This window comes from Lontra canadensis, unplaced genomic scaffold, assembly GCF_010015895.1.
Source record: "Lontra canadensis isolate GAN:19392208 unplaced genomic scaffold, GSC_riverotter_1.0 scaffold300, whole genome shotgun sequence".
In the NCBI taxonomy this organism is placed as follows: domain Eukaryota; kingdom Metazoa; phylum Chordata; class Mammalia; order Carnivora; family Mustelidae; genus Lontra; species Lontra canadensis.
Window position 1 is genome coordinate 620 of NW_022631294.1, and position 11,833 is coordinate 12,452.

Below are 11,833 nucleotides of genomic sequence, written 5' to 3' on the forward strand. Positions count from 1 at the left end.
AAGGTCGACTTCCGTTTTCTTTTATTCCAGTAGCACCAGTAGGAACAGACGTGTGAGTGTGGCTGTTTCCGGGCCCCCAAAACGCGGCGGCACAAGAACGGACAGCGCTCGAACTCACTCCCGGGAGGGTGGCCTCATCGAAGCACTAGTCGGAGTGCCAATCTCTTCCCGCTCCTAAAAGGTGGCAAACGCCAGCAATTTCCTTGGGCGTGTGAAAGGACGCACGAGGCAAGAATCCTGCCAGCTGCGAGACTCGACATCTGCCAGGGAAGTCCTACAGGGAGAGTAAAGGGCGTACCGAGCGCCTGAGGCTGGGAAACCACTGGGAACTTGGGGGAGGTGGGGAGGTGGGGAGGTGGGGGGGGGGGGGGGGGGAGGAGAAGAAAAAAAAAAAAGAGCCGGCCGCACTTCCTGAGAAGGCCGGAATCACGTGCCCGAGCGGGCGCCGGCACAGCCCAGGCTTTCCGGCCCGGCGCGGCCCCCAGGCCCTGTACTTTCAGTTCCGCCGGCAGGTTGTCTGCTGCGACCCGGGGCGCACTTCCGCTCGCCCTTTGACCCGCTGCCCTACGCCAGTGCGTCCTGCGGTACGGTCTCTCGGGGCGCACCTGTAGGGCCGGTGGGGAGTGCGGTGTGCATTTGTTCTGCTAGAGTCTGAAAAGGCGCGGGGAAGCCACAGGGTATGCGCCTTCCGCTTGCGGCGCCCGAGCTGCCCTTAAGTTGCGCGGGCCCAGCCCCCACACTGAGAGCCCGGTGAAGGCTGAAGGCTGCGCGCGGGCGTGGAAAGGGCGGGCGCTCGGGCGCTCGTCCTCTCGGCGCCCTCGCGTCCCGAGTGAGCCCACCGGGCGCGGGGTGGGAGACAACCTGGGGGTCCTGACCCCGTCCCGCCCCTGCCGTGTGCCGTTTCCCGGCACGGTTTCGTCCTGACCTGGGAGCCTTGTAACACTGCCCGCCTTTCCTCCCCGTGCAGCACCCCCTAAGCATGCCCGCGGGAGTGTCCTGGGCCACCTACCTGAAAATGTTCGCCGCCAGCCTCCTGACCATGTGCGCCGGGGCCGAAGTGGTGCACAGGTACTACCGGCCGGACCTGGTGAGTGCCGGAGGGTCCCGGTTCCTGGCCCCTGGACCGCTCCGTTCTCCTCCCAGCGGCGGAAACGATCTTAAACGGAATTAGAAGGACCATCTGCCCTGAGCGTAGAGCCTGATGGTGGCATTGCATTGCCTTTAGAGCAGCGCCCGGCCTGTTCTTTCACGGGTCTTACACAGCCAGTCACTTGGCTGCCACTGGCCTTGATCTACCATTTACCCCACTTGTTGTTCCCACTGTTGCAGCCACCCGGTTTCCTTTCTGTTTCCCACACTCTTCAGGCCTGTCCCCATCTCATTGCCATAACTTTTCTCATCTTGGAATGTTTTTCTCCCAGATCTTGGGTTGGGTTCCTACTTTAAAACGTCAGTCTGCTCAAATACCTCCTCTGGCAGTGAGAGTGCTTTGGACAGCTCCTAAAGGATTCCTCCTCGTGTTATTCTGTCTCAGCCTTTGTTTGCCCAGAGGACTTGCCACAGTTTGCAAGTATTTTATTCCTTTTGTCTGTTGACACGTTCTTTGTTTTCTCCACCAGAATGTAATCTCCGTGAAGGGACTGGGCCTTCCTGGTTCACCCTTGATCTCAGTAGCCTAGAAAAGAGCTTAGAATATAGTAAATGCTTGATAAATATTTGATGACTGAAGGACGAGGAAATATACGCAGTCCAAGGAGGGAGAAATTCAAATGAACTTTTAGCATTTTAAGCATTCATTGAATTAGAACTGGGAGTTAGAGGTGCTTTTAAGGAGTTACGGTCTTGCGGAGATGAAGGCAAGGAAGTGCAGTGGAAATCGTTACACGCACGTTGTAGGTGCTCTGCTACAGGCGTGAGTAGAGTGGTTGGAGCACCGTGTGGGAACAGCATCTCTGCCTGGACTCTGGAGGGGCAACAGGGAGAACCATCCATTTGTCTTTCTAATTTTAGCTAACTGTCAGCTACAGTTTTGGGAGTGTTTATTCTTGTTTTCAGACAGGGAAACTGAGATTCAGAAGACAGGGTGATTTCCCAGGGTTACATAGCTTCCTGGGGGATTTGAAGCCTAAGCTTTCTGTTCAGTGTTTCTTTTTTTATTATTATTATTATTATTATTATTTTGATCCAGTTAATGAGGTGGTACCGCACCTTTGTAAAACATTCAGATTGAATTCAGGCATGTAGAGTGGAATATGAAAATCTAGGGCTTCCCCCGCCCAACTTTCTCTAGTCTGCTACCCTCAAGTAGCCACCATTTTTTGGTTGGCGTATACTTGCAGCTTTTACTATTGTTGAGATACACATGCGCGTGCGTGCACACAAACACACACACGCACAGTGGACAGGGTGTTCTCCCCCATGGAAATAGGAATTCATACATACATTTCTCTGTCACCTGTTTCTTTTGGTTAATATCTATATGAAGAGACACATGTTTATATCAACAGCCTTTTTTCTTTCTGATCATTGAATAGCATTTTATAATATGGATGCTCCATATATTATTTAATCTCCTATGGACATTTTGGTGTATCTAGTTTTTGTACAAACAATGCTGAAATAGCTCTTACCAGCAGGGACTGCTTCTCTTGAGTTATAGGGATGTGTCAGGGTTACTTAGTGGAGACAAAAATGGGTAAGGACCTTCCACAGAAATGCAGTTGAGTCACTAGCTCCGGAGGAATAGACATCAAGCGGGCATTACAAAGAAGGAATACCTGTGATTTGCCCCTGGGAAATTGACCTTTGATTCACCCATCTCATTATAAGTAGGAACACGCAAGGTTGTTACCAGCAGCTTCTTTGACCTTGGGAAGAGGCTTGGTCTTGATTGGGCACAGATATCAGCAGTGGGGTACCTCTATAGGGCCCTGAAGGCCAGGGCTGGCTGGCTACATGTAGGATGCTGGATGCTTTACTAATATTTAAGGAATTTACGTTCTTTTGCTGTATCTGTTGGTCTTGTTCTAGCAATGACTGTCACCATTGTAACAACTGCTGGCCTTTGTTGGCGTCCTTCAGTCTTTATAGCTAGAAGGTCTGGGTGGAGTCCAGACACGACCATGACAGCTGCCTAGAGTGCGTGCTCAGTGCTGTCTTAAGGGAGCAGCGTTAAGGATGCCTTTTCTAGTTGACCAGCTAAGCTGCTCAGGATTAGAATGGAGGCAAGGACTCAAGGCAGATGTTCTGTCCTGGAATACAAAGTGTGCTTTTGCTTGCGCTTCCGTTTGCATCACCATTTACTTTTTTTCCTTTTTTAAAAGACTTTATTTATTTAACACAGAGAGAGATCACAAGTAGGCAGAGAGGCAGGCAAAGAGAGAGGGGGAAGCAGGCTTCTCCCTGAGCAGAAAGTGCTCCATCCCAGAACCCTGAGATCATGACCTGAGCCAAAGGCAGAGGCTTAACCCACAGGCTTAACCCACAGGCACCCCACATCTCCATTTACTTTTGCATTACTTTTACTGGTCCTCTTTTCCTTAATTTATAATCTACTTAATATTGAAGGCATACTCAAAAAATGCAGTCTCAGTGATGTAGGAAAGACGATAGGGTTTGAAGCCGATGGCCAAGAAAGAATTCTTGAGATGTCTTTGGTGCAAAAAGGTGGTTTTATTAAAGCATGAAGACAGGATCCATGGGCAGGAAGAGCTGCACTGGGTCATGAGGAGTGGTCTATTATGTACTTTCAAGTTGGGAGGCGGTTAGGGATACTGTAAGCCTCCCAGGTATTTTGGAAACCAAGTTTCCAGGATCCTGAGGGGGCTAGGTATTGTCAGGGAAAGATCATTTATTACTTAGTAAAAACTCGGTCACGAGACTTCTTATTTATATATCAGTGGGTCATATGCTTGGGGGATGATTGCTAACATGTATCTTGGATAAAGAAAGTTTGAATTTTTATATGTTAAAGTAGACTGACAGGAACTTGGGGGTTGGGCTAAGGTTGCCTTTTGCCCTTAGCAAAGTAGTAACATCAAGGCAGATGAATCCCTAGAGGAATGTCACACTGCCTGTTTCAAGGACTTGTCAGTGGGCCATAGGTAATAAGAAAATTTAATTTTTCTTTGGCCTTTGTTTACCACATCCTTAGGATTCATTTTATTTTATTTTATTTTTAAGATTTTATTTATTTATTTGTTAGAGAGTGAGAGAGAGACAGCACAAGCAGGGGGAATGGCAGGCAGATGGAGAAGCAGGCTCCCCGCTGAGCATGGAGCCCGACACAGCACTCAGGACTCCATCCCAGGACCCTGGGATCATGACCTGAGCTGAAAGCAGACACTTAACTTACTGAGCCACCCAGGTGTCCCAGGACTCATTTTAAAGTGTTCATTTTTGGTTGTCTCCAGACATATCCACATACACACCAATTGCTATTTAGAACCTCTGCTGATATTGTTAACCTTTGAGTCAGTAAACTTATTAGTCTTTTAAAAATTGATTATATATTTAATGTATTTAGTAAATAAAAGTGCTGTTTTTCTGAAGCAGGAGAGCTAGGTTCTTGTCTCATGGAGTCGAAGAATGAATCTCACGGACAAAGAATGAATAAAGTGATAGAGTTTTTATTAAGCAAGAGTACAGAAAAAACTCTCAGGAGTGAGAGAGAGGTTCTGATAAGGTTGGCACTGAGGGCTTTTAGGGTTGCTTTTTTTCTTGAAGGCTAAGCAGGGAGCTTAAATCTTTTTGCCTTCTCTACAGGCAGCACTACTGATTAAGGACTAGTGATAGCATCTTTAATGGCTTACCTAAGGGTCTGGTTATTTTCTGTTGACCACAGGAGACTGTCATAACACGACTCGCCACCACGGGTGGTCTGGAGTGCCTTATCTCTGGTTTCCTTACATCTCCACATTTTTGGGATTTTTGTGAGCCCGATCACATAGCCCCCTATCGATCTCTCCCTATCTAGCCCTGCCTGTCCCTTACTCATTTCTTTTAATAAAAGTTGACTTGTCAGGGTACCTGTGTGGCTCAGTTGGTTGAACTGCTTTCTTTGGCTCAGGTCACGATCCTAGGGTCCTGGGATCAAGCTCTGAATTGGGCTCACTGCTCAGCGGGGAGTCTGATTCTCCCTTTCTCTTCCTCTGTGTGCTCGTGCTCTCTCTCTCTCACTCACTCTTCTCTCTCAAATAGATAAATAAATCTTAAAAAAAAAATTGAATTGTCGTTTTAGCTTTGTACTGTATTGGCAATTGAGATTACTCCAAGTGTGTGCCTCTCTGTGTGTAAGTGGGCAGTTGTATATACTTTATAGAAATTTGAAACATGCTGTTTTATTTTATGTTTTTATTATTTTTTAAAGTTTTTATTTTAATTCCAGTTAGTAAACATACAGGGTTATATTAGTTTCAGGTGTATACTGTATTTTATAGGGCTTTGTGATTTCATATAATTTCCTTTTGTGACCCTGGGGAGCAAAGCATCCCTTCTACATTAATTAGTTTACACAGTTTAATGAAGGTGAAGCAAGCTACATTTGTTCTTATACTAAAGGGATGGGAATGTCAAAATCCTAGGACTAGTTTTAAGATAGGAAATTGTCAGACAGGGTACTCTGGTTTTTGCTCTAGTTCCCATTACTGTTTTTTTTTTTTTTTTTTTTTTTTAAGATTTTATTTGTTTGTCAGAGAGACAGACAGACAGACAGAGGGAGAAACAGGCTCCCTGCTGAGCAAGGAGCCTGATAGGGTACTTGATCCCAGGACCCTGGAATCATGACCTGAGCTGAAGGCAGCCACTTAACCAACTAGACCCCCAGGTGTCCCCACATCACTGATTTTTTAGAAAGTCATTTCCACTTCAGAATGAGAATTATGCTGTGAAACACATCCCTTAGCTCCCTACCTCTCCGGTGACCCCAACCTCAAATCCCACTTTCTTTCCTATTTTATTTCTTTAGGATTAATTAGTTGTTAGATAAAAGAGTAAAATGAACCAGATCAAGGTGTTTGAACCTCAGGGACTGAAGGGCTATAGAAGCTTTCTTTCTTTCTTTCTTTTTTTCAAAAGATTTTATTTATTAATTTGACAGACAGAGATCACAAGTAGGCAGAGAGGCAGACAGAGAGAGAGGAGGAAGCAGGCTTCCCACTGAGCAGAGAGCCCGATGCAGGACTCAAGCCCAGGACCCCGGGATCATGACCTGAGCCAAAGGCAGATGCTTAACCAGCTGAGCCACCCAGATGCCCCTAATCTTGCAGTTTTATGTAAAATAATCTGAACAAAGATTTTATTTCTCCAATTTTATGAGCTTGTAAGGGTCCTGAGCAGTCTGTTGACTTATCCATTCAGCACAGTCTTTTTGCCCTGCCTTTTATAATGACGGGCATCCTATAGGGTTGTAAGAAATAAGGAGGAAATTAAGATGCGGTCCCTTTCCTCAGGACCTCACCGTGTAAGCTGATAGCTGGTAGAAATAGATATGCCTCTAGGGGTGCCTGGGTGGCTCAGTCATTAAGCATCTGCCTTTGGCTCAGATCAGGATCCCACGATCCTGGGATCGAGCCCCACTGGGCTCCCTGCTCAGCGGGGAACCTGCTTCTTCCCTGCCTGCCACTCCTCTTGTTTGTGCTCTCTCTCTGACAAATAAATAAATAAGATCTTTAAAAAAAAAAAAAAAAGTAGATATGTCTCTGAATCATGACAAACAGTTCCACTTGGATGTGCAGTGAGCATGTTGAAAACTGAGCTGCTGGTCTTTTCTCCAACAGACCTGCTCATCTTGAAGCCTTGCCTGTCCCTGTGGATGGTGACTCCATCATTCTTGTTGTTCAGGCCAAAGTCCAGGAGTCCTCTTTAACGCCTCTCTCCTACTACACATAATAGCAAATCCCACTGGCTTGATCTGAAAACTACATCTGGAATCTCACTGCTTTTCACCACGTTCACTGCTACTACCCAGTTCAAGCCACGGTCAGCCACCTCTCACCTCAGTTTCTGTCATGGCTCCCTGATCTGTTTCTACCTTCCTGCCTTGCTCCCCTGCAGTCTTTTCTCGACAAAGCCACTGTCTTCTTTTTATGCTTGAGTCAGATCACGTCATTCTGCTCAGAACTCTCCAGGGACTGTGCATCTCTGCACCCGTTTTTCCTCTGTCGTCATCCCTTCCTGACCTCTCCTTGAATACTTTATACCAGCACTGCTGACCACCTTGCTTTTCCATGCACATAAGGGCACATTTCTGCCTGAAATCTTCTGCATTTGTGGTTCCTTCTGCCCGAAACACTTCTAGATAGCCGCATGGCTGGTTTTCTCATTCTCCTTGATGTGGATCTTTGTTAGAAGTCACCTTTTCAGACAATACGCACATGAGAAAATGCTCAGCATCATTACCCATCAGAGATATGCAAATCAAAACCACAATAAGATACCATTTCATCACCACTGCAATGGCTATAATTAAAGAAAACCCAAACAGCTCATGACAGGTGTCAGTGAGGATGCAGAGAAATTGGAACCATCATACAGTGCTGCTAGGAATGGAAAATGGTACAGCTCCTTTGGGAAGCAGTCTGGCCGTTCCTCAAACAGTTCAACATAGAGTCATAGGACTTAGTGATTCTACATCTTGGTTTATACCCAAAAGAAATGAAAACATAGGTCCACACCTTCTTCTTATACACAGGTTCATTTAAATGGAATCATATAACATGTGGTCTTTTGTGACTCGGTTTCTTTCACTTTGCATGCTTTCAAGATTTGCCCCATATTGTCCAAATATATCTGTACTTCATTTCCTTTAAGGACAGAATAATCTCCCATCGTAAGAATAATAGCAGGGTTCTATCCCAGGTTCTCAGGATCATGACCTGAGCCAAAGGCAGATGTTTAACCCACAAAGCCACCCAGGCACCCTAGACTCTTACTGTTTTTGAACAGTAACAAATTGATTTGAAATCGGTTCAAAACGAATTGATTCCTAATACTTGTTTTCTGTGCCAGGCACATGGTAGAGACTCAGTAAACAGTGCAAGAATGAATTTTAGATTGTGGAAAGCTTTATTAAGATTTGTGATCTGGGCGCCTGGGTGGCTCAGTGGGTTAAAGCCTCTGCCTTCGGCTCAGGTTGTGATCCCAGGGTCCTGGGATCGAGCCTCACATCGGGCTCTCTGCTCAGTGGGGAGCCTGCTTCTTCCTTTCTCTCTGCCTGCCTCTCTGCCTACTTGTGATCTCTGTCTGTCAAATAAATAAAAAAAACTTTAGAAAAAAAAAATTTGTGATCTGTCAGTTAATATTGATCTAAACACTCCCTTTGTGAGTCCTGCAATACTGGAGAAACAGCCTGGACAGTAGAGTCCTGTAAATATCGGGTTAGAAATGGACTGACATGGGCCACAGGCTCTTCTAATAAGGATTCATCATTGAATGCACAGGGACTTTTGTGCCCTTTTTTTTTTCCTTTCTACTTTCTTTCAGGTCACACTGAATTACAGTCTAAGGCAGCACTGGCATCTATCCTTTTTGTTATGTTTTTTTTTGTTGTTTTTTTTTTTTGATAGACAATACCTGAAATTCCACCAAAGCCTGGAGAACTCAAAACGGAGCTTTTGGGACTGAAAAAGAGACAACACGAACCTCAAATTTCTCAGCAATAGAAACCTCAAAAAACTTAACTCTGCCAAGAACTCCATGAATAATATTATAAGTATTAAATATGTATTTTTAAAGTTTATTGAGTTAGCCGAGTTGTCTTTCAGCACCTAAAGCACTCCTCACGGCAGGAGGAGGTGCCCAGGTGTTAACTGATGCACTGAGATTTAATTATGGATTGACCAGTGTTTCTTGGAAACTGCCAAAGTATATATCATCAGCTTTTTGAATGTGGTTGAATACTTAGTCTTGAATATCTCGTGAGAAAGAATATTTACGGTGTTTCCTGCTCTTTTAATTCTGGTTTATTTCTCTGAGGAAGCTTGACTGTCATGAAAAATGGGAATTATAAATTAACTATAATAAAAGTGTCATTGACAATTAAAGCTTATGGTGTGAAGTTAATATTTCTCTAAAATTGGACACTGCTATTTGTACCAAACTGAATTAAGTTGAAATATTTAAAGTTTGAAGTTCTTTTGGAATTGTGTACTTAACAAAATTATAGCAGATGTCACTTGGACTGTCATAAGTTCTTTATCCCCAAATTTGAGAAACCATGTTACCATGTAGTTATTCTTTTAAAATAGGTGAAAAGCGTGAATGAGCTTCGCCATGGGGTGAATTGTGTCCTCTCCTCAAAGATGTTGAAGTCCGGGACGCCTGGGTGGCTCAGTGGTTTAAGCCGCTGCCTTCGGCTCGGGTCGTGATTCCAGGTTCCTGGGATCGAGTCTCACATCGGGCTCCTTGCTCAGCGGGGAGCCTGCTTCTCTCTCTCTGCCTCTGCCTGCCTCTCTGCCTGCTTGTGTTGCTTTCTCTCGCTCTCTTTCTGACAAATAAATAAATAAAATCTTAAAAAAAAAAAAAAAAAAGAAGATGTTGAAGTCCTAACCCGCCCAGTACCTGTTAATGTGACCTTACTTGGAAATAGAGTCCTGCACATAAAATGAAGTTAAGATGGGGTCATTGGGTTGGGTCCCCAATCTAATTTAATGTCTTTATAGGAGGAAAATGCCATGTACAGACAGACACCGAGGGAGAGCACCGTGTGACAACAGATCAAAGATTGGAGTCATGGAAGCCAGGAATGCCAGGGATGGAGAGCCTTCACCAGAAGCCAGAAAGGGGCAAGGAGGGGGTTCTAGCCAGAGTCTCAGAGGATGGTCCTGCTGACACCAGGATTTTAGATTTCTGCCCTCCAGAACTCTTGAGAGAATACATTTCTGTTGTTTGAAGCCATCTAGTTTGTGATACTTCGTTATGGCAGCCCTCGGAAACTAAAACAAATATTTCAAGTCTTTCTCTGAGTCTATAAATAAAGGACAAAAGTAATTTATAGAGCAATTGGCTTTCCATTTAGGGCTGTTTTTCCAAAAGAAGTTTTTCAGAATTCTGTGTTCTTAAAGGTAAGATCTAGGCTTGCTTCTTAGCCAGTTAGCCAATTGCTACATCACATAAATCTTTGGGGTCATTGTTGAAATCTTAAAACCGGAAATGCAAACAAAATGTTTGTGTTTTATTTGTTGTAGTAAATACCCTTTTTGGTTTAACAGTGTAAAGCAACTAAATGAAATGGTTTATTTCTAGTCTATATACAAGCTCTTTCTTTTCTGCAGCTGTGTTATTTGGTACCTTACCAAATTCTTCAACACATGAGGAGGATCTTTCTGTCGATGATGGATGAGCAGTGGCTCACTCCAGGGAGAGGGTTGGAGAACAAAGTTTTGAGTTGAGACTGGTTGTTTGTTGATATTTACTATGACCTTGTGATGAGACTTTTTCTGGAGCAAATTTCATAGCTGCCATTAATTGAATACTTTTTTTCTTTTTCTATTTTTTTTTTTAATTTAAAAATTTGTTTATTTTAGGGAGAGAGAGAGAGTGTGTGCAAGCGCAGGGTGGAGGGGCAGAGGGAGAGGGAGAGTGAGTGTTCGAAGAGGACTCCGTTTTAGGCACGTAGCCTGACACAGGGCTCGATCCCAGGACCTTGAGATAATGAGTTGAGTTGAAACCAAGAGTCAGTCACTTGACTGACTGAGCCACTCAGACACCCCAAATACTTATTTTCTTAGAATTTTATACTTTACCCCTGAAACAAATAATACATTATATGTTAATTAAAAAATGAAAATGAACATATTTTAAAAATTCTATACTTTACAAATGGTGAATCTTGCCACAGCCAATTGCAAGAGTTTTATAGCAGGCTAGAAAAAGTTTGACTTTGTTTTTTTTGGTTGAAGGAATTAAAAAATGGTTTCCAAAACTCAGTAATTCTAACTTTGGGGCCTAACTCCCTCAAATAATATGAATTCCCAAAGGTTTTAGGAAGGATACCTGATTTTAGTATAAATCAATAATAAAATCATTTTTTTAACTCTCAACTAGTTTCATCAGTTGAATTTACTAGGTGCAATTTTTTTTCTCTGCCAACGAGCATTTTCAAATTCTATTTCTCCATTAATTTTAGTATATGAACACGAAACTGGTGAACTTTGATAATGCATTTTGTAGCTATCAGTGAGGAGAGACCAGTCATCACTTTCCAGAATAAAGAGCTAGGGATGTTGCTTACTCTTTGGAAGAAGAAAGGATCAGCCCCTTGGGGCCAGTTTGTGCACAGTGGAAGGTCCCCACCCATGCCCTGGGTGGACCATATGGTCCAATGCAGTGAACCATACTTTAAAGTCATTCACTCCCCCTCCCCGTCCATTCCTTTCATTGACAGGTACAGAGTGACCTGGTCTGGCTATTGAGAGAAAAAGTCATGATTTGAATCCACTTCTACAAGACAATGGCTTTATGAAGGGGGAAAACTGATTTTCTAGCTATTAAAAATATACTGAAAGTAGAAGTGCCATCGTTTTCAATACATCCTGATTCTGATGATTCTAAGTGACTTTCACCAAGGTATCCTTTCTTGAAGTTGACCCCTATTGTGAAAAATATGCATTGTGGTGACCCTGGAAATGCATTAGTAGATTCTCTGAGGAAAGGCACTGGATGCTTCTCACTGAGCAGCCTTCAGTTGTCTTAGCTTCTGCAGGGACTTTAACAGCTCAAAGCCATGCCTCCTGCAATTCAGCACAACTCTCGAGGGGCCTGAGGGGCCTGTTAGCTCCCTTCCCTCTGAGCTGAGTGGGGCTCTTTGGCCCTGCACTGCTTCTCACCTCCCTCT

At 44.1% G+C, this 11,833-nt stretch overlaps 1 protein-coding gene across 3 annotated transcripts; it reads left to right on the forward strand.

The window, feature by feature from the left end:
* Window positions 1-449: 449 nt before the first annotated feature.
* LOC116862687 (uncharacterized protein C12orf73) lies at window positions 450-8,895 on the forward strand. Of its 3 annotated transcripts, none has more exons than XM_032850051.1 (3): window positions 450-584; window positions 968-1,087; window positions 8,565-8,895. In XM_032850051.1, exons 2-3 carry the CDS (start codon window positions 980-982, stop codon window positions 8,658-8,660), a joined length of 204 nt encoding a protein of 67 aa, XP_032705942.1. In that variant the 5' UTR covers window positions 450-584; window positions 968-979; the 3' UTR covers window positions 8,661-8,895. The 3 variants fall into 3 exon arrangements, with proteins under 3 accessions (XP_032705942.1, XP_032705944.1, XP_032705943.1); XM_032850053.1 differs by having other exon boundaries at window positions 482-572; XM_032850052.1 differs by lacking the exon at window positions 450-584 and adding an exon at window positions 593-677.
* The last annotated feature ends 2,938 nt before the right edge of the window (window positions 8,896-11,833 follow it).